Source organism: Gymnogyps californianus, chromosome 14 (assembly GCF_018139145.2).
Source record: "Gymnogyps californianus isolate 813 chromosome 14, ASM1813914v2, whole genome shotgun sequence".
Lineage (NCBI taxonomy): Eukaryota > Metazoa > Chordata > Aves > Accipitriformes > Cathartidae > Gymnogyps > Gymnogyps californianus.
Window position 1 is genome coordinate 15075421 of NC_059484.1, and position 22691 is coordinate 15098111.

The following is a 22691-nucleotide window of genomic DNA, read 5'->3' on the forward strand; positions in this document are numbered from 1 at the left end:
GCATGGGGGCAGAGGAGGAGAGCAGCCCCCTGCGCCCGGAGCCACCTCCCTCCTGTGCCCAGGTTGCGCCGGCATGAGGGTGGCAGCCGGAGAGCTCTGCCCTGACCAACAGAGCCTGGAGCCAGGCTGCACATCATGGGAGGGGGGAGCACAAGGGGACCTCGGTCCCTTTTTTCCTGTCTCCTAAACCCCAGGGCTGGGAGCGAAGCGAGGAAACCAGGCACGAGCCCAGTACAACGTGCAGGGTAGCAGCTGCCAGGGAGGCAGCAGGCTGGGTCCACGCAGGGCGATGCACAAACCTGCTCTCAGCACTTAGTAACGGGAAAAAAAAAATATAAACCAACACTACAAGAACACACAGTTCAAAGCTGAGGGGCAACAGTGTCTGCTTGTCCTCAGAGAGCAGGCAGAAAGCAAAATTTTCCCCAGGGGCTGAAGCGGCGCCTGTGAACCTGGGTAGATGCTGGGCTCTGCTCTCCTACCTGCAACATCCTCCAGAGACGGCTGAGCCCTGCCCCGGGCTCAGCCCCAGCGCCTACCCTGCCTCCCTGGCCTGGCCTTGGTCACCTCCCTTCCCTTGAAAGCAGCTGAAGCAACAACTCACCATTCTTTTTTTATTTTGTATTCCATAAAAAAACCCACAAAAAATTACGCCGCCGTGGCCGAGAACAGCTGCTGGACACAGCTGTTCAGTGCAACTCCAGGGACACGATAATCACTGCTGTCAGTGTTAGAATAAAAAGTAAACCCAAGAGCTCTCTTCCATAGTAGCAAAAGGACTGACACCACAAATCACAGAACGGGGGAAAAAAAAAAAAAAAAAAGAAAAGGTAAAAGTTTCTCTTAAAAATATAGCTCTGTGATGAGAAAGAGAAAGAGATGGCTGGGTGTCAACTAGGAGGAAAGCAGTTTATGCAAGCTGGCTCCTCTCTGGTCAAACTGCCTCCTTCAGTTCAGTTTCTGTGCAACAGTCGAGCCATCTGGAGGGGCAATAAACATGTCTCTGGGCCCCAGCAGGACAGGAGGAGGCAGAAAGTTACACTGCTCTGCTCTAAAAGTCACAGTTAAAAGAAGTTATAAATTACTATTTAAAAAAAAGTTGGAATTCTCCTGATGAGCTTCCTTTTCCTCTCTTCTGTTTGATCTTCACCCATAAATCCTTAATCACAGGGATGCGGTACCTTTGGGGAGAGGAGTTAAAAGAGTTAGGGATGGGGAGGAGGAGAACAGCCTTACAGCTGAGCAGAGCAAGGGCAGAGTCATCTGGTCCACTTCAGGTGGCTACAACATCACCATCTAATCCACATTACTTTTCCAAGCTCCCTGTGGTCAGCAGGGACAGACAGACACTGCCAGAGGCCGCTTATCTCTGCTGATGACAGCGGACAGCAACGTCCAGGCTGGACATCCAGTTCTCAGCAGCTAAAGAGTTGAGGTCAAACACATCCAGAGAAGCCAGCACACTGCTGCATGACTTTCCTTACACCGCTCCACTCCCTGGCCCTCTAATCTAAGGCCAGGCTGACTCAGTGAGCGTTTAGAGGGCACACTGTCTTCCCAAGACTGGCCCAGGAGTACTGAATTTGGCCAAGGTTACTGCCGTTCAGAGGTACCAACTGATAGTCCCCACAGGCCATGTACCTTCTCACAATCCTTCAGGCTCAGCCGTTTTCTTCTTCTAAAAAGAAAAGGGTGAAAAATAAATCAGTATCATCTGCACCACAAACATGAAGAACCCAGCAAAGCCACAAGCCACAGAGGCTTCTTGGCTACCATCTCTACAGGGACATATCCATTACAAGGAACATCCTATAGTCTCCCTCTGCCCCCCTTCCTAGCCCTTGGGATAGGGTGCAGCAGCCTGCCAAGGCCTCAGGAGCTCCAGCTTCTGCTGAAAACAACTAGATGAACAGACAGCTGAAGAAGAGCACTTACTCCTTCGGCAGGTTCTCTGCCACCAAAAGGGCCCCTGAGTTTGACCCCTCCAGGGAAAGAGATCTCTCCTCAGGGAGCAATACAGGAACAAGTCCTTCTTCGAGCCACCCCAATCCCAACCAACCAAAGGTCAGGCTGTCTCAAGACTAGCCACAATTAACTGCAGCCTCCTCTGTACTGCCAGCGAGGCCAGGACACAGCTCTGTTCCTCTCCAGCCTGGCATGCTGCAGGATGAGCATCACAACCGCAGTGCAGAACAGCTCTCCGCACGGTACCCCATCCCAGGGTCTTGCACATACCTTCTTCTTTTTCTTGTGAACCTCAGCAGAGCCATCTGCTATAGGCTCCCCTTCCGAAGACACCTTTTTGGTCTTCTTCTTTTCTTTTCCAGTCTTTTTTTCTGGGAGAGGGAAAGAAAAGTCAACTAAGAGAGGGACTCTGGTATTGCTAGCCTTGGAGATGGAGCACAGAGTGGTAGGAGCATCTCCAGTAAGTTTTCGATCACACTCGAACCTGAGCAAGCTTTCCAGAGCAGTAACTGGGTGAGGGCAGAGCCTCAGTACCTCTGAGCCAGAGCCGTTTGATCCCACGATCCACGCACACGCGTGGGCAGAATTACATAGGATCCCCTTCTTTCCACCTCCTGCTGCCCACCTACTCTGAGGAACCGCTTCAGTGCTGGAGTAGCTGGGCACATGCCAGAAATCAGAGCAAGGGGAGCTACTACCACAGGATGGACACAAGGGTCAGCTCAGCACAATTGCTCCAAGAGGCTCCAGCTCACCCCTGTGCAACAGCCCACACAAGGGCTGACAGACAAGTCTGTCTCCTCCAAAATGAAGGGCTGCATCTCTGCAGAACAGAAACCCCAGCAGATCTGGCCCACTCATTCCATCTCCCCCTTTTCCCCCCCCCCCCCAAAAAAAGAAAAAGCCTACAAGATCCAGCACAGAACTAGCTCTGATTTGTAAATGCAGTCTGCACTGCAAAGAAAAAAAAAAATTGCCTTTGCATTAGGGCAGCAAACAGAGCATTACAGAGAGGTGTGCAGACAAGAGGGGCAGGAAACACTCTTAATTGGGAGCAACGAGCAGGAGGCTGGTACCATCCTCCTCTTTCTCCAGGGGTTTGAAAGCAGCAGTAATAGCCCTGAGCCAAATCTCTTGAATGAGCTGCTCACCGTGTTGCAGCACAGACACTGATCAGGCAGGGTCAGGAAGGGGCACCGTCACCCCACGGGGAACAGCAGTGGCTGACACGGCAGATGACAGCGCAGATTTCAAGGCTGATCTCTTTTAAAGAGGCTAGCAGCAAGGGGCCATGTTCAGGAAGCTCTGACTAACACAAAGCCCTGTGCATGTGAACGCTGGCCTTCCTCTGCCATGTCGACAGCATGTCAGGGACCTTCTGCCTGCCATCCCCAGCCACACTGCACCTTAGCTCTCTGCTAGCATGTGTTGTGTTTGCCACAGAGGAGCCAGGGGAGCCAGCTGGGCTAGCAGAGCTGTTCTGCACTGCAGACACAGAGCAGGGCACCACACAGAGCGCAGAACGCAGGCCTTGTGGCTTACAACTAGCAGGAACTCTCCCAAGCCCAGCGCAGGTGGGCAGGCCACGCGAGGCGGGCAAAGAAGCCTCAGGGGGTTCAATGCAGACTCACCTCAACCCTTTGCCAGCCCTCAGCTAGACAGCTGCTTCGAGCCAGGATAAAGGCCAGGAAAGGAGAAAGCCCTGGAGGGACAGGTCATGCCAGAGAAGATGCACGGGGACACCAGCTTGCTCTGCAAGCAGCAAGGATCAGCATGAGTATTAACACAGTTCCCACTGTGCTGGATGCAGGACAGAGAGGCAGGAGAGCCCAGCTTGGCGTCTGCAACACAACCTGGTGCTGAGACCGCAGAAAAACACTGAAGTGGGGTGTTAAAAATCTGGCATTGACTTTGGGTGGGCCACAAGGGAAGTAGCCAAGCAGGAAGCTAGTGGGAAAGTGGGTGCTACTTACAAGGCCCTGCACCAGAGGCTGAACATGCATCAGCCGCAAGAATGTATTGCGAATGCAGCCCCAAGTGAGGGATGCTTACTTTTAGCTGATTTTTTCTTTTCCTTGCTGCCTGGTAGCTTTTCCAGGTCACCAGCCGCTTTCTTCTTTTTCTTTTTGGGTACTTCTTCGTTAGCTTGCCCTTTCCGCTTCTTTTCCTTGGGCTGCCCGACAGCTCCATCCTCTCCTGGCAGTTTCCGCTTCTGAGACGTTTTCTGCTTCTTGTTCTCCTTGTCTTTGCTCTTAGATGTTTTCACAGCCTTGTCTGCTGTGGAGGAAGGTTTCTTCTTTTCCTTCTTTTCTTTTTTCTCCTTTTTCTTCTTCTTCTTCACTTCCAACCCTTCCAGTGTTTGCACTGCAGGAACTTTGGCAGCAGTGGTGACCTCAGTTTCGCTCCCCGAGCTTGACTCCTCTGATTGTGGGATGGAGAACAGCGCATGTGACGCTGGGGTCACTTGTGCCCCTTTTGCCTCAACATCATTCTCTTTCACGGCCAGGGCTTTCTTGAGTGGGGAAGGGCTGAGGCTGGCATGATCTGGCTCCGTTTTTCCTGCCACCTTCTCTTTGTTAGAGGCTCCTGTGGCTTCCTGCCCTGGAAGGGGGTTGTTTTCTGCAGAAACAGTGACAACAGCAAGAAGACAACTCAGGGAGCATTTACTACATAGACCACAGAGTTACTGGAGGATGGAAATATGCATTTGAAGAGGAGCATCCAGTTCTCCCCCCAAAAGCAAAGCCTGCTGGCCATCCCAACTACAGCAGAGCCAAAGAAAGATGCCTCAGCCTGAGATCAAGTATCTGGCAAGGGAAGTGGGTGACAACAGCCACAACAGCTTTGGCTGTTTGACTAGAGGAAACGGTAGCACAAGATGGGTGAGCATAGATAGAGCAGTCCTTCCCCAGGACACCAACCCCAGTAAGTGAGGGACTTCCCAAGGTGGAAGGGGGGTCCACACCACCACATTTAACCATCACCAGTGGCCTATCCCTCAGCACCTCGGCCTTCCTGAACCTATATATAGTTCTGACCTCCTCAACAGCCCTTTGCGCAACTTAATGATGTGCCCAAGAGGCCAACAGACCCATCTGAGCCTCTACAGCAGGCCAGAGCTCACAGCCAGACCAGAGCTCGTCTGAAGGCACCAGGGTCACACCAGAGCAGAAAGCAGCTTCCAGCTCCGAATTTTACAATTTGCCAACAAACCAGGACGATAGGGAAATGGCAGGACATTTAGTTTCTCCATAGGTCTTCCCACTTGCTTCCACTCCTCTGCCCCCGAGACACGCTACAGAGCCCAGAAAGACCAAGGGGAGGCTTGAATACCAGCACTGTATAGCAGATGTTCTTCAGCCAATGTTTAAACCTTCTGAAGAAGCCCTCACTACCGCAGCACACCAATGCAGTGTGCATCAGTTTCAGGGAGAGCCCTACCTGCTCCCATTAATTGCATTAATTATTGCAGTTAAAGCAGAACTTGGAAGAGGCAAAGGCACAGAGCCTCGCAAGCCAGCCAGCACAAGAGAAGCGTTCAAGGAGAGGGCTGTGTCGTGGCCAAGGGAAGCCAGCAGACGGCAGCAGCACTCCACGCTGCTGGGCTCTGAGGTGGAGACACGCTGGGAACAGGGCCCTGTCCCAGTGTCAGTCTCCCATGCCAGCACGGCTTTGCTCCTGGGCGAAGCGGATTCCCGACCTTGCCAAAGCAGACCCACCTGCTTTGTGGTTTGCAGCCACCTGGTCAACGTGTGTGTCGGAGTCACTGCTGTCGCTGCTGGAGCTGTCGGCTGGGCCTGCCTTCACGGAGGCCTTGGCAAGGGAGTTTGCAGCAGTCACGGCTGCTTTCCCTTGCCCCACTTTGCCTACAGGCTGGGGGGGAACCGTCTTTGGTGCCTGGGGTGCTGCTGGAGTCCTGGAGAGGCCCAGATAGCCTGTGAGGAAGGACTGAAACAGCACAGACACACTGAGGAGTGACAGCAGGGCAGCCTCCCACACACCAGACACGCAGATCTGTCTCTGCTGCTATTGCCCCTATACTCCAAGTGAAGGGCCCACCTTTGGCCACCCGCAGAGTGATCCTGCGCGGCTCAGCCAGCCCTGCAGAGAGGCCAGGGCTGCCAGGAGAGGGGGCCAGCACTGACAGACACTGGCTGAGCTGACAGCAGCAAGAGCTGATGGCAAGAGGTTCTCCTCTTTGTTCTCGCCCAGTAAAGCAGGCTTGGGGGAGGCTCCTGGCCATTAGCATGCACCCAAGCACAGCTAATGCACTGCAGATGTGCTGCACGCCCTGCACGTTACTTACAAAGGGAATTTAATAGCTTGGACATGGGTTAAGTTCCAAATAAAAGTGGGGAAAAAAATCCTGCTGCTATAGGCACTGTGCACCAGTTCTCCTAGTTTAACCCTTGCAAGGCACCACCTCCTCCCATCCCTTCCCCCAGGGAAGGCACCATAAGCCCTGGACCCAAGGCCCGGCTGCCTGGGGAAGCATTCCAGGTTCAAAAGCCTCTCTCTGCCCCCACCAAAAGGCCCTGCTCGCACTTCTGTACGAGCCCCCACTTCGGTGCTGGCAAACCCACTCAGCACCCAGTTTGCTATGACTGAGAATTCAATCCTCTCTCTGTCCTTACGAGCCAGTTGCAAGACCTGAGAGGATCCCAGACCGCTCAGCTACCATACCTGCGATGCTGCCTCCTCCTCACTGGACTCCGAGGAGGAGCTGTGGGCTGGCTGGGTCCCTCCAGGTTTCTGCAGCGAGCCTGCTGGAAGAGCAGAGTTCATCTCATTAAACCCACCGCTGCTGCCTGGGGCTGAGCTCACCTACCCAGCACAGTTACTGCCACCAAAAGGCCTTCTGCCTCCAAAGAAAGGGGAGTGCTTTGCCAAGCTGGAGAGGAGGAACCCCCCTCCAACCACTATGTGAAGGTGACACACCTCCCATGGAGTAACAAAATGCTGTCCCCACCCTGGCCTGGCCAGCAGCACAGAGAGCATCTTCTTGGGAGAACTGACCAGGTTTGGGGGGCTGCTTGGGTGTCTCCTCCTCGTCGCTGTCTGAGGAACTGCTACTGTCCGAGGTCTCCTCTGCCTGGGTGGGCACCACGGCCTGGCTCAGCTGGGTGTCCTGCACTGGCTGCAGGCCTGGCTTCCTCGACTTGGCAGTGGGACTTCCCAGGAGCGAAGCTGCCTGCGGGGCGGCAGTGTTGGCTGGAGAAGCTTTTCCCACAGGAACCGTTTGCTTCAGGCAAGGAGGAGTGGGGGCCTAGGGAGAGGAAGATGAAATGCATCTGGAAGGAGGAATAACTGCTCATGCCCATGAACTATAAGAAGCAGCCCAGAGCAGATGGGCTTGGACCACCTCGGCCCTTCTTCAGCCGTACTGCTCCAGTTCATGTCAAGGTTAGCCCAAGAACCTCTCATGCAGGGCACAGAGACCCCATCTCCCCCCAGCCCACAGATGAAGCAGGCAGCTGTGGCCAAGCAGACAACTCCTGACTGTACAGGGCACTGCTATCACAAAGAAGGAAGAAACCAGCCAGCCAGCTGGGAGGCAGGAACAGCAAAGGTACCAGGGCTACCCTCTGCTCATCTGCCTCACGTTATGGTGCGATAACAGTGGTTAAAATAGAGCAGCCCCCCTCTCCCCCCTCCATGAACACGGTCCCTCAGCTGGGGACACAGCACCAGCCTCAGACTCCAGCAGACCCATCTGCCCACTCTCCCCAGGGAAGCTCCTCACTTTAGTCTCTGCCATCATTACCTCTCCTGCCAGCACGTCACGCTCCAAGGAATCGCTACTCAAGCTCTCGGACACTCTGCTAACTGGAGGGACAGCAGGCGCTTTTATCCCCTTCCCCAAAGGCAGTGTGGCATTAGCCTTGGCAGCAGCCTTGGCAGCCACTGTGGTCGAAACCTTGGTTGCTTTGACATTCTGCTGGGACAGACTCTAAAATAGATGAGAAAGAAAATCAGGACAGAGCACAACTTGGAGGGAAAAAGAGACAAGCATATACCAATCCACCACTAACTCCTGAGCCTTTCCGTCATTTCCAGCACAGCACAAAGGCTCTTTTTTTTTTTTCCCCCCCTTTTACAGGCCAGCTCTATCTCCTATGAGCCTCTGAGCAGGGCCTCTGGCACAGCCAGGAGCAGAGAAGTGAGGCCCAGCACCCCGGGAGTGCCTAAAGCATTAGCTCAGTGCCCCAAAGGCACCCATCCTGAGGGCAGGGAGACAAAATGTGATGTGCTTGCAGGCTGTCAGATCCCTATCCGCTGCAGCACCAGCAAGACTGCAGTTGCAAACCCTACTCTGCAAAGCAGACACTTGGACTCCAGTGTGTCTCCTACACTCTAAAAAAAAAAAAAAAAAAAAAAAAAAAAAAAAAAAAAAAATCACACATCAAGAGTTAATTGGCAACAGAGGTAAAGCAAAGACACCAACCACAGGGCAAATCTACCTTCAGGTCCACAAGCAAGCCACAGATTAGAGAGCAAATTAACAAGAAGCAATTTTGTTGCCTCACATTTGAAACTTCCCATCAAACTAAACGTAAGAGGGGTTAAAAATAGAAGAGGTGGGGGCATGGAAATCAGACGCTGACATCAGGTCCAAGACACAAATGCCAGCAGAGGAGGGAGCAGGAGCGACGAAGGAGTGCTCAGCCTCCTGGTTTGTGTTACAAACGAGGCTACGTGAGCAGCCCTCCCTCTCCAGTTCTCTGACAAGCTGGGCCTTTGTGGGCTGACATTTCCCTCACACATCTGGCCTTCAGAAAGGAAGGCAACGCTCCACCATGCAGAGAGCTGCCAATCCGACGTGAGCTCTCAGCCGTCTTGCACAAAGCTCAAGTTACAGCAACTGCATTATTTTATACAATCTTGGTACTATAAACACGCTTTAATCAAGGGCTGCTCACACTGGCTGCCCGCCCACCAGCTGAGGGGAGGCAGCCTTTCCACTGGCCACAGCATCAGGCCAACATGGGGAAGAGTTTCCTTGAGTGCACATAATCCCCCTCTCCCAACAAGGGCACTGGCCAGACAGGGGACGTGTATGTGCGGGACAAGAAGCGCACTTCACTACTAAGCCCTGGGCTTAGAGCACCAGCCAAGCCACCACCACACAGGAATGGTGGCCACGTTCCTCAGTCAATGCTTCTTCACGTGGTTTCTTTCTTGGGCTCAAACCGCAGCAGAGGTGCAGAGACACCCAAGACAGCTTCACACCGAGGCAGCTCAGGCCCTAGGGAGCTCAGTCACGGCCCTGCGGGACTGGCACGGACGCACAAAGAGACGTGACACGAAGAGACTCGGGTGAGAGAGCTGGGTGAGAGTCGATACTCCTTGACACTCAGCAGCGCCCTCGGCACAGATATGGGGTCATCTCCCTTCTCCAAGGCTGGGGTCTGGCTCCTTCAGCTGACAGGCGGCAGGACCACTGTGCTACCCTTCAGGGCAGATCCTTCCAGCCTCCCAAGGCCTGTGGAGGGGGAGTCCAGAGAGCTCCAGCCGCACCCCACGCCCAGGGGTTTGGGAGGAACCAGGGGGCGGGTTGCCTTGGAGCTACCCAGCTCATGGAAAGACTCTGCCTGCAAGGATTTGGCTGCTTTTCCAGTCTAACTCCCTGGAGCAGGGCAAAGGGGACGGAGTCCCAGAGGAGGTCTGGGCTCGTGTGTCTACTCATGTTCCTGCCAAAATATTCACACCCTCCGCTGCTCTTACACACTGCAAGCTTGCTGTGGCCGAGACATGCACCCAGAGCCGGGGTCAGCAAGACCGAGGGACGCCGCCAAGAAAACCGGATCCAGCCAACGGGAGGGCTCCTCTCTGCACCGCTCATCACCCATCCAACTACCACCTCGCAAGTCCTGAGACCTCCTGAGCGTGCAGGACTAACAGTGTCCACACTCAGCGGGTCAGCAGCTCTTTACCTGAGAAGGGGGGACTACTTCCTCCTCTGAATCTGACTCCTCACTGGAATCATCACTGCTGTCCACAGGTGGAGGGGCTGGGGCTGGTGCCAGAGCCGGTGCCTTCTTCACATTTGTTGGCTGGGGCACAGCATTTGTTTTCGCTGCAGGAAAAGCAAGAGAGATTGTCACCATGAGAAAGAGTTGCTCTCCGTGGCTGTCCAGAGCAGGAGCTATCACAACAGGCTGGGCTGTTCCATGTGCAGGGGAGAGAAAGAAACCCATGAGGATGCAGGTGAGGGATCCTGGCCGCTACCAGGAGACTTACCAGCTTGTGGAGGCTGTGTCTGTGCCACAGGGGACTCCTCTTCACTGTCAGACGAGTCACTGCTCCCACTTTCTGACACCTGGGTTTTCAAGGTGCTTCCCACTGCTTTTTCAGGCGGCCCAGCTTTAGCAGCCTGGCTCAGGTTGGGAACAGGCCCAGGCTGTTCTGTTAACCTCTTAACAAAAAAGAAACACAGGCCCAGGTATGTTGTATTAGTACAGGTGTTGTTTAGGAGTTTAAGTGCAGTTTCAGCTCAAGTTGGGTTTTGTTTTACCCTAACACAGCTGTTACTAACACTCACTCCATCCTTGGCATGTCAAGATTGGAAGGGGCTTCACTTACTGCCTGGACTGAGCTGCTGAGGACACATACCACTGCATTTAGCAATATGCTTTTGACAGGAAGCCTGAGCGTGTTTTACCGCACAAGCATGCGGGGCTAACAGCACTCATAAGTTCCTAACAGCAATTCCTTATTGAGGCCGAGACACTGGCTGGACAGGAGCCTGAGGGAAGGAGAAGCACCACAACCCCAAGACCCCCATTCCAAGGAAGCCTCTCATTTAAGCATGACCTCCCCCCAGCCTGGGGAATCAGTAGGAGCTGGGAAGCCTTGTGCCACACCACTTGCAAGACTCAGAGACAGTATCAGAGCAGCTACATCCCAGAGCTGCTGGAGAGCTCAGCATAGACACAGCGCTGACACAAGCATTTGGGAACACAGAGGGCAGGCAGAGACAGACCGGGACCCACCTTGGAAACTGACCTGTCAACAGGTCTAAGAATTTAGAAATCTCCAGACAACAAAAAAACCCTGCAACTCACTTGGGCTGTGCCTTTCTACAGCACCCATCAACACTCTGATGTCCCAGGACAGGCCACAAGCCACTGCCCCAAGCAACTAGTGTGTCAGCGCTAAGAAGCCACAGTTATCGCAGCACCAGATACACAACTGCCAGTTGAGATGATCCCTTCCTGGCCCCTCTCCCGGCTTGGGCCGAGGGCTGCAGACACCCCTCCTGCATACTGCTGAAGGCTAGTGGTGGCAGAGGGAGTGCTTGCCGAGAGATCTGGTAACTTCACCACCCGCAGATATTCTCCAGGCTCGCAGTGCTCTGCACCCACTCAAGTTTACTCCACTCATCGCTCATCTCCGGGCTGCTCTGCCAAAGAGTACATCACGCTTGCCAGGGCAGGCAGACCCCATCCAACCCGCACATGACAGCGGCCCGCTTCAGCGCTCCGTCTCCGGGCCTCCCGCAAGAAGACAAGAGAGACTCCTGCCCAGCTGCACAGCCCTTGCCACCCCCCTCTCCCAACCCTGCCATGCTGCTAACGCAGCGATACCCTCTCAGCCTGCAGCAGAGGACCGGGAGGACTTCAGCAGTGCCAGCCCACCCGGGGACTGCTCCTGGCCAGCAGCCGAGAGCACCAGCCTCGCAGCTTCCCGGGAGGATGGATCTTACCATGCTTCCTGGCACAGCCCCACCAAGGGCTGCCACTGGGGCAGTGTTTATCATCTCCAAGCCAAACACTAAACAGACAACAGCATCTGCATGTTTATCCCATGACAGAACAGCTCTCCGAACAAGCCAAGCACATTTTGAGTCTGCTTAGAGAAACAGAAACCTCCACAAGCGCTTGGGGAGGGGGGGATTGCAAACCTCACTTGTCTGTTTTGTTTTGATACCAGTGAGTCACTATCTCCAGGAGAGAGGCCAGATTCGCAATGCTGAAGAGAGAGAACTACGTGAAGCAGACACAAGAATTCACACACTCCACTGGAACGCGCTAGCTCCTCTTCCTCTTGTCCCAAGCACTGCTGTGCAAGGGAAGAGTCTACCGAGATCAGACCCCACTCACTCACTCTTAAGACCTTCATAGCAACGGGACTGGCTTCTCCCCCTACTCAGATGCATGGCACAAGGGCTGCTTCGTTTCCTAACTTAGCAAGGGGCTGGGAAACAGCTGCCATACAGAGGCATCCTGACACAGAAAGAACATAACAGCATCCACAGAGAAACCACCACAAGCTTTACACAGCCTCAGGACTCCTCAGATCTTCCTGGGAGGAGGCCAAGGTCCCTCCATCCACCTCATCTCAGTCACTGCCAGATGGCTGACAGCCGCCACGTCCTATGGCGTGGCCCCAGGTGGGATCAGGCCAGCAGCGTGGCTGAGTTACACCCAGGGAGCAGGGCAACACAGGCAGAGAGCTTCTGACAACTTAAGAGTCACAGGTACTGAAGTAACTTAGAGAGGAGGAAAATAATTCAAGAGGAAATCATTTTTCCTGCTCCCTCTCCAGCCCCCAAACCAGGAGCTGCCTGCGGCTCAGTACGAGTGTGATGACTCAGCTCCTGCACAACCCATCTGCCACTCCGCTGGGTCCATTTGCATCATGCAGCACTGCATGACAAGAGGGGGAAACAACACTGAGCCACGTGCGCTGAGCACGTTGTAACAATCACACTCCATCGCTGCCTGTGCACCGCGGAAGCACGGCCAGCGTATCAGGACTGGGACCAGCATCTCAGCTGTGTCACGACACAGCAAAGGTACAACTGTCACCTGCAAGGGAGCGGGGACAGGGTTCAGGGAGGGAAAGAGACCCTCCATCTCTTGGGAGATTTGGCCTCTCCCCGCAGGGCCTGTGGTCCAAGATAAAAACTTGCAGGCACAACTTCTACCAGTGCAGCCTGCACAGGTTTTCCTGGGATGCTCAAGGAAGATGCAGGTTCCCACCACACGCAAGCATGTGCATCTCACACCGAGTCCTGGTAAGCAGAAGCCAAAGCCTGTCCATAGAGGGCTTGAGTGCCATCTTTGGCCCAAAACGTCCAGGAAACAGGAAGCAGAGTGGAATTAGCAGTTCCAAAAGTAAAGCAGCTCGCAGCTTCTTTAAGGTCAATCCAGACTGTCCCCCATCACCATCCTTCCCCCCCCCAAATATGCAAACACCTTGTCAACTTCTTTGACTAAATATTCCTGAGTCTTCAGGGGTAAACATACCAATTAAGCAGTTCAATTTAGGCATGATGTTCATTTTAATTGTGCTAATCCACCCCCACAGGGAAAGATGAAGCAGCTTCCAACGCTTTGTATCTGTTTGGATCTTGCACAGAAGCCAGAGGAAGTTGCAGGATACAGTAAGTCAGTGGTTAGCATATGCCCAAGTAGCAGATGGTGAGGATGAGCTAAGAAGAGTTTGACTGGGAGGACAGGACTGTGGACACAGCTAAGCCTAATGGTTTATCTTCAGGCTTCACTCGTGGTCTCTGCCCGTAGGCTACTCACACGGGAAGAAACAGCCTGTTTGGCAAAAATAGAGCTCCCTTGACGACAAGCTCTTCCTTGCTGACTGGCTGTTGAGGGGTAATCACCAGTTTGCAAGAGGGAAGATGCTGAAGTGGTTAAATAGCTGTCGGCAAGGTGGCTACCTGCTGGTGCTAGCTTCAAATCAACACTGAGGGGAAACAAACCTACCCCAGCATGTCCTTCACCTACAACCCTGCTAGAACGGACGAGTCTCAATGGTTTTACAGCGGGACCCCATGGCACAGCTATCAGAATAGCTGCTCCTGCCACCCAGAACCGAATCTTCACATATAATCACGCAGGAAGAGAGCAGCACAGAGGCAACTGTTAGAGATGCATCCCCCACCACCCACCTTAGCAGACCAAGGCTATAAAGACAAAAATGCAGAGCCTCTCCGGCTCCTGCCTGTCAATAGTGAAAGGACGTGTTGACAAAGAGCCTCCTTGCACGGACACGTGAGGCTCTGCCCCCGGCTTCCCCTCCTCCCTTGCAGATAATAGCTGCCATCTCCAAAATGCCGCTTTCAGGGCACTTTCCAAAGGGCCCTGCAGCTCAGAGTCAATGCTGAAGGTCTCTGTACAATGTGCCTAAGGATGCTCTCAGGAAGGGATTTGCTTCCCTATGAGTTCAGCCACCTAAGTCTGAGTCCAGTCTGAGTTCATGGTCCTTCTCTCAAGAGAGGTCTAAACAAACCCTCACAGGAGAGCCAAGATCAAGCTATCTGTGACCCTGCACACAAGGCCCACTCCAGAGGGGCAAGGCATGAGTGGAGTGAAACAGTTGGTATCGAATAGGTTACCCCCCACCCTCCTCTGGTATGGCTGGCTGAGAAGAGTCAGGCTATACCCGTGTCCAAATAGAAAGAAAGATCTTCCTTCTCTGAGGGACTGAGATACAACAGACTACATGCTACTGGTGTTTCAAGGAGATCAGTAGGAGCGTTTAAGGGCTGAACAATTGTCTTGCATATCCCATCCCTTGGCACTGAGCTGAATGCGGTATCACCTACCTTCTGGCTGACAGGCACAGGGAGATCCTCCTCTTCACTGCCTGAGGATTCAGAGCTCTCCACTGGCTTCGTACTTTCAGCAGGCTTCATGGGAGCAGCAGTCCTTCCTGGTGTGGTTTTGGCCTGCTTTGGTACTGCTGGTTTTGGTGCTGGCTTCCCTTGGGACAGTGGAAGTGTTTTTGCCGGAGCCGCTTTGCCGGAGAGTGATGTTGCTGGCGTGGGTTTCGCTGGGGATGGGGTGGCCTGTGAGGATTTTTGAGGTGGCTTTGTCTGGACAAGACAAGAATAGCGTGAAACAAGGCAAATCCCACAGCAGCATAATTCATTTGCTCAGACTGTAATCAAGGGAAGAGATTTCAGAGCCCCCTGGGAAAGGCAAATGCTGAAGGAAGATTAGCAACTGGCAGGACACAAGGCATCCTTTCATCTAGCTGTGCGGGGCTAGTCTCCCAAGATGAGAAAGCAAGACCAGACACTCTTCATCAGCCTGCTGATACCACCAGTCCCCTCCAGTGAGGTACACTGCAGCACTTTGCACTCTCCACAGCAGGGAAGCTAAGCTGCACTACAGTTTGACAAATTAGGCACTATTTATTACAATTTATAGCTGAGAGGCAAATTCAACCATTACAATTTGCCTCTTCAGGTGGGAAAAGAATTGCTGGGGTTTTTTTATTTAAAAGTACTGATAAATTTTTTTTTAAGAAAGGCACAATGGCTTGATTAAAGCTCAGAGCAAAGACATTGAGGTGCCTTTAAACACCCCATGCCTCTTTCCTCCCACTCCCAACATGACTTTGCTATACACTACATGCATTTACAAAATTTTCTTTTCACTGCAATTCCTAGCCCCGGAGAGGCGTGCAAGGAGAGATAGACTCTCAGATAGACGCACTTGGGTTACTGATGGGGGTTCCTCGTCTTCGCTGTCTGATGAGTCGCTGCTCTCTGATGTGTTATCGGGCTTTACAGCCCCAGGAACCGTTGTAGATGCAGGTTTGGCCTGGTTTGGTGTCAGTGCTGTTTGCTTCACTGCATTCTTCTTGAGGGATGCTGGAGCAGCAGGTGCACTTTTCACAGGTGCTGCATTAACCTGCACTGTTTTCACAGCTGGTTTTGCCTGGGAACAGGGGGAACAAAAGGGAACAGGAGAATCAGGTAACATCTCAGGAGAAAACGGTTGAGAGCTGTAACTGCATGGAATCTGTTTTAAAGAAGGCTATCTTGCTAACTTTGACCAGGATAGGCTTGTTCAGACCCATGGGCTGTGGAGTATCTGAAGCAAGCCACCTCCTCCACAGACTGCCTGACTACACCTGTGGAGTTGCACACCAATCACCTCCTACAGATCAAAGGATCTCCCTCAACTTCAGGCGCTAGGAGAAACTGGGATGGAATGGTTGATGCTGGCAGGGGTTAGCGAGGCTCTCAGCCACACAGCGTGTTTCTCTGGCCTTGGGTTTGGGGATCCCACACACCCAGGGAAGGGGTGTTATCAGACGACAGCATTGCAGCATTTCCTCTCTCCTTCAAGGGAAGGGAAGTGATTTCCTAGAGACAAGGACCCTGGGTTGGAGAGGTTACCTGAACCGCTGGAGTTGCAAGCTCCTCCTCAGAGGATGTCTCATCACTTGATTCCTCACTGCTGCTCTCAGCAGCCCCAGCCGCCTGCTTCGGCTCTGAAACACAAGCGAGGCGATGTCACAGCTGCTGCCTGCTCTGAGCTCCCAGAGCGTGATGCTAATGCAGCTTTTGAAGTCAGGAAAACAAAACAAGCTGCAGAGAGGGCTAAGGGGATTTGCAGGGAAGAGGGCCTAGCCTTGCTGAAAGCATCAGTGGCCTGCTGGGAACAGCTTCTCCAGACAAACGTTGGCCCACAAACACCACTCCCTCGAGTGCAGGCAGAGATGGGAAATCCTTCCTGGCCACCCTCTGACCCTACAGGGAGCTGCCCAGCCACACACAGCTCCCTGCAGGGGCACCCAGCCTGGATGGACCTCCTCTGAAGAAGAGCCAAGAGAAGGACCATCTTCAGAGCTTCTACGATCTATTCCTCAACCCCCCCCCAGCACACACACTTCAAAGCAGTAGAAGATTTCCCTAAAGACTTCAAAACCCCCAAAAAATCACTTTGCAATTGGCAGTAAAGAGAAGATGCTGCAGTGCCCTTCCAAAAAGCTGAAAGCATCTGCAGTATTAGTACTGCATCTCCTCCAGATACACTACGCTGTTACCTCCAACCTCGGTAGCGCTGGGTGCTGCCAGACAGACATCTTAGCACAGAATCTACCGCTTGAAATGGGAGCAAGCATGCTGGATTCATCCCACAGAGCTCCGGAGCTGGCTGCTTTGCAGTATTCTTACAGCCTCCCCAAGGAACAAGCATTGCTCTGAGCCTTCCATCAAGGGAGCTGAAAGGAACACGCTGAAGGCACAGCTCAGACCCGATTCGCAGCAAAGCTGGAGCACACATGCATTTACCACACGCCGCAGGCTCCTTACCCACTTTCGGGGCTGGGACCTTTGCAGTCGGTGTCTCTTTTTCCTCCTCACTCTCTGATGAGGAGCTGCTGCTGCTGCTGGAGCTTTCCGGTGCTTTGGTCGTTACTGGTGCTTTGCTTTGACCTATTTTGGCCACGGCTGTTGCGGCATGTCCAGGCTTCCCAGAACTGAGCAGTTTCTGCCCAGCCTTGGCCGGAGCTGCAGACACAGCTGGTGTACTGGGCTGCTGCTTATTTGAGACCACAGTTCTGTTCGCAGCAGAGAGCACCGCTGCTTTGCCTGCTGGGGCAGCGGGTTTGTTAGGAGAATGCAGGGAGTTGGCAGCTTTGCCACTCACCACAGCTGGTGTCACCTACAGGAAACAAAAGAAATTAGAAGCCTATAGACAGATGAGGAGCTAAATTGGACACAACATACCTTAAACAGCAATCTGGTAGCCGGGCAAGCCATAGAGCTCTTTAGGGAAGCACTTGGGGGACAGATATATAAGAGAAGGCTTATGCCAGCATAGGAGGGTCATTTAAACATGAATTCCACCCCAGCCCACAATTCTACACATGCCAACGACTCTGGGACAGTCCTGGCCTCAGAGTACTATCAGCCTTCAAAGCCAAGAGAAGAATTGCCTTACCGTAATTGCATCTTTTCCAGCTGGTGTCTCCTCTTCTGATGAGGAGTCATCATCTTCGCTGCTTTCTGCAGTCACTCCTGAGTTCGTGGCCAGGGAAAGGCTGGCTGCTGCACAGGAGAGAGCCACAGAGAAGTCGTGTGAGCGCATCTCTCACATCAAGATGGCCTCTGGTTTGCAGGAAGGCCCCAGCAGGCAGGGCAGGGTCCCATCTCCACACCTGCCCCAACATCACCACCGCTGTCCTTGCGACAGGAGAGTGCCTTGCTCCTCCACCCCGTCCTTCTCCCCACCACCAAGACAAGGAACCTGCCAAGATCTGCATGTTTCCAATGGCTGGTCTACAGCAGACAAGACTGAGCCAAAATGTATCAGACACATGGGTTTTTGTTAAGAATATGCAAGCCAACGCCTCCCACATCAGCTGCACCAGGTATCTATCCCCGCCTCAGACAGAGGGCACTGGCTTTCCAGACCAACAAGGCCTTCCTTCATCCATGAAACAGGCCTGCCTTTGCTGGCCCAACACACACCTGGCGCCAGCTAGAAGGTGCTCCATAGTGGGCAGCATTAGGTTCCCAAGGCTTCATCCAAGTGACAACACCCATCCCTTCCCAATGAATCATAACAGGTTTTTTCTAGCTTCAGCAGACATCTGCGCTCTTCAGAAACTCCACATGAGAAGGGGGTGCTAAATTAGTTGTCCTATTTTTCTAAGGGCACAAGGGACTAGCCATCACTTTACAATCATTTTCTCTAGCCAAACAAGTCGGGCTGCTCCTACACAACCCTCCAGTCCTACTCTGTCAACGCCAGCGAGATGAAAGGCTCCTACCGTTTGCAGCTTTCGCTTTCTCTTTCTCATCCTCTTCTTTCTCTGAGCTCTCAGAGCTGCTCACAGGATCAGGAACTCTGATCTTTTCTGGGATGGCTGCCTCCTCATCACTCACCTTTCTTCTCCTGGAATTCGAGGGAGTTCTGAGGGAACAGAATTTGCGTCAAAATGGGGAAAAAAAAAATCTCGAACAAATTGGAATAAAGTTATTCATCCACTCTCAGGTCAGGCTCCAGCCTAAGGACACGCACTGTCATTCCTCTACAGCTCCTAAGGGGGTGGGAGAAATACTTCTCTAACCTGCAAGGGACATCTCCAGTCCTCCTCAGGCAACTCCTGAGAGCAACATATCCTTGCGATACTCAGAGGAGATACTGAACATAGACTTTTTTCCTGTGTCCTAGGCAGAGTCTTTCTTCCTTTAGCAGAGAAGTAAAAACATATTTGGTCAGGCTAGTGCTCACCACAGAGCAAAGGCATCCTACAGAACAAATTCCGTCTCCAAGAGGCAGCTATAGCCAGACAGTCAATCAATGGAGTCCCAGGGCTAGGGCAGCAATCCCCAAACAGGTCTTGGTATTCCATGAGGCCATGAGAAGTGAATCTAAAGGCTGCAAAAGCCATTTGAACTTGGGCTACAGGCCAAAAGGACAGAAAAGTCAGGCTGCAGAGAGATTTAAGAAAGGAAGTGGCTGGACCTACAGAATATGTGTTGAAAGAAGGGGAGGAAGAGGCCACAGACGAGCATTAAACACTTAAGCTGTTCAATTGGGTTAAAACATGAAGCTGGAGAAAGATGCTTCCAGACTCTGAATCCTGCCTGTACCAGCAGAACAGATGTGGCTAAAGTTATCATTAATTTTCAACTGAAAACATAGGTAATACATTCACTTTATTACGAGCATAACATTGGCTGGGCACACGTCTGTGAGTGATTCACACATGCAGTACTTTTAAGTTGGTAAAAGCCCCGAGACACCCACAATTATCAGAGGCGAAAAAAAAACCCTTGCTTTTCTGCCAGTTTAGCTTATTTTATTTGTTCATCTAATTTAAAAATAAGGTTAGTTTAACGATTTGGCCAGTAGAGATTGTGCTTATTATGAGTGTTTCAGTAGTGTAGCTGTAACGGCAAGCTTTTTGCAAGCAGGCTAGGCCGAAGGCACATTTGCTATTACAAAGTGCTGTGAACTACTGTAATAATCCCTTTTAACAACATAATAGAGCAAGCCACACAGGCAGCTACGACACTCCAACGCCTTCCTGATTCAGTGGCAACTGACAGCACAACAGAGACTACTCTGAGAATTTGTCGTGAGTGACCAGGGGCTCAGGGATACTTGTGTGGGGGAAAACAGCGGTGCCTGCAGGCGCTGGCCCTACAGTAGCCCAGAGCATTTGAGGGCTGCAGGGCTCCAGCTGCTCCTGGGGCTGAGGTGGTCCAGCTTCCCCCTGCCCCCAGGCACCCTTCCGCCCCCTCCCAGCATCCTCAGAGAATAAACGTAGCCCTGGAGGGAAGCCACTCTTAAGTAACTGCAAGTTAGGTTCACTTTGTAAGAGTTTCTGAAGGAGAGCACCAAGGACGGCCTCAGTTAGATGGGCAAGAGCCACAGCGCAGTCGGAGGAAAGGCATTTTGGGGCTAAAAGCCTACGAAGCGACAAGATGAAAGAATCACAATTCACCCACACGAGAGCACTCCAGCTAGGCAGGGAACCTTCTGGATAAACAAAACTACTGGTCAATACATCCCTCACTTTGACTCCAAACCAGGCATAACTCAGAGGGACCAGGAATAAAAGGTGTACTTGTGGGGTGGGACCACAACAGAAGGGTGACACTACAGAAAAAGGAATTAAATGTGATGCGAGTGCCCTGTTGCCCCCCAAGCATTAAAAGCAATAGCTTCTGGAAGGGTTTGCTGTAGCACCCAGGATAACTAGCACAGAGAAAGGTCACCATCAATACCCAAGAGAGCAATAAATTGTTAAAGGGAGGAACTACAAGCCTGTTTCTACACTGCCACATCCTCGACTGGATCCAGTCTTTCTCCTGCTCAAGTAAGAAAATCATGGAGACACAAGAGCAAGAACCACGGTAGCACCAAGGCACGAGGCGTTCTAGCAGAAGACACCTTTCAAGCAAACACCTGCTTCCCGAGGCTGCTGGCATGGCCATGCTGAGGAGCATCTTCACTCCAGCGTTCCTCAACATGGGCACAGAAGCCCAGCTCCACTGATTCCCCGATAACCCGGCTCTGCGGCTGCCACCAGACCTCCGCAGCGCTGCGCTCCAGCATCAAACCAAAGCGAGAAGTGCACAGGGTGGGTGCCAAGGTCGTTTCACCCCACAGATGGGAAGGCTCCACACTGCAGACCTTCACGTGGGGTACTCGGTGGAATAACTACGCGGGAAGGTGTCAGGCTGAGCATGTAAGGGCTTGAAAGGACATGCTGAAACCAAGAGACTTTCTCTGAGTCAGAAGATACGCGATCTATGCCAAGGTTTAAGTCCCTGTAAGAGCCTTGGCCTTTCAACATCTGCTCCAATTCTCTGTTATTGGGTCAATATACCTGCAAAGCACGTGGCTTTAAAAAGAAAGTGAAACAGAACCGGGGAAAAGATTTCTGCCAGTAAAGCGCGACTCTGAGCCTCACAATACTCCAGTATTAACCCCAACCAGCAAGAACAGCATCAGCTGCTCAAAATAACAACTTATCTCCAAGCTCAGGAAATTTTAAACCAAAGTAATCTTTAACATCTGAAACGAATCGGTCTGAAACCAGAGGCTAGGAGGAAAGTCTGCTGAGCACAGTTAGCACCGGAAATACTCTGACAAAGGGAAATTCCAGTAAATAAAGATCACACGTGCCATGCAGCCTGGATGTTAACACACTCTGGAATCTATTTGATAGCCGTTTCCTCCTTCGACTTACTTTTCCCAGTGGGTAAAGATGTCTTCGAGAGAGGTCGAGAGGGAAGGGAGCAATTTCTGTGAAAGCAGAGGGAAGACACGTCAGGCATCGGCCCTGTTTCAGGATGCGACCACCAGACAGAAGTAGAGACCGCAGAGGCCCCTCCAGGAGTCCCCAGGAAAACGGGAACGTCACCTCCCCGCAGACACACGCTCCCAGTAAAGCCCCCCCCCCCGCTCCCCGCCGGCGGCCCGTCCCGCTGCACCCAGGCCGCGTCCTCCTCTCGGCGGGACTTCACCCGCAGCAGCACGTGTTCGGGGAGCAGCTGCCCCCCGGTACGGGACGGCTTTATCCGGGGGGCTGCCGGCCTCAGCCCTTCTCCCCGGCCGGCTCGGGGCCGGGCCAACCCGCGGGCACCGGGGGGACCCACTCGGGGCCGGGCCAGCACGTGGGGCCAGCGCGGAGCCCTGGGCTGGCGCGGAGCCGCGGGCCCATGGGCCCACGGCGGGCCCGGCACCCCCAGCGCAGGCCCGGTGGGTGGTGAGGGAGCAAGGGGGACCGGGCCCTCCGGCCCCGCCGAGGGCCGGGCTCCGGGGCCGGCCCCCCCCCGCCCCCGAGGCCCCGCTGCCTTTCCCCCCGGCCCGGGCCTTGCTGCCCGTTACCTGCCCGATCTGCGCCTGGAGCTCGCGGGCCGCCCGGGCGTAGCCGCCGCGGAGCAGGTGCTGGTGGATGAGGGCGAGCAACTCCCGCCCCCCGCGGCCGTCCGCCGCCATGGCGCGGCCCGCTCGGCGCAGCCTGGGGGCGCCGCGTGCCGTGCGGCCGCGACGTCACATCCGCTTCCGCCCGCGCGGCCCTCTGGGAAATGTAGTGCCGGGGGTGGGGTGGTCACCTCATGGCGGCGCCGCGCCTGGGCCTGGGCTCCATCACAGCCTCCCCGGTGGGAGATGGGGGCGAGGAGAGAGGCAGCGAGGAGGACGGGCCGCTAGCCGACGGGAGGTGGACGGGGCGGTGATCTTTTCAGCAACATCCACTCAGTTTTCCAGCAGTGAACACAGGGGCCTCGCTCCTACAGCACTCCGGAGCTGGACCCTCAGGGCTGATTTAGTGTTGAGTGGGCATTAAGCTGCTCTGAGGAGCTGCTTAGGCATTTTTGGGGCTAAAATAAGCAAACAGCGAGAGGGAAGAAGGAGCTCCTGACGCAGAGCAGCTGTTGGAGGGGGGCCATGCGGCAGAGGGGCTGTGCCGTTACCACCCCCCGGCCCGCGCTGATACTTTCCAGG

General features: G+C 53.6%; 1 protein-coding gene across 1 annotated transcript; it reads right to left on the reverse strand.

Moving 5' to 3' along the window:
* Positions 1-606: 606 nt before the first annotated feature.
* TCOF1 (treacle ribosome biogenesis factor 1) lies at positions 607-22184 on the reverse strand. The gene is made up of 17 exons (XM_050905458.1): positions 22074-22184; positions 21433-21488; positions 18499-18641; positions 17667-17773; positions 17036-17387; positions 16118-16212; positions 15429-15653; positions 14534-14803; positions 10218-10381; positions 9900-10056; positions 6982-7231; positions 6649-6728; positions 5685-5913; positions 4018-4584; positions 2236-2336; positions 1642-1678; positions 607-1181 (listed from the first exon to the last, which is right to left on the reverse strand). Exons 1-16 carry the CDS (start codon positions 22182-22184, stop codon positions 1646-1648), a joined length of 2940 nt encoding a protein of 979 aa, XP_050761415.1. The 3' UTR covers positions 607-1181; positions 1642-1645.
* Between the last annotated feature and the right edge of the window lie 507 nt (positions 22185-22691).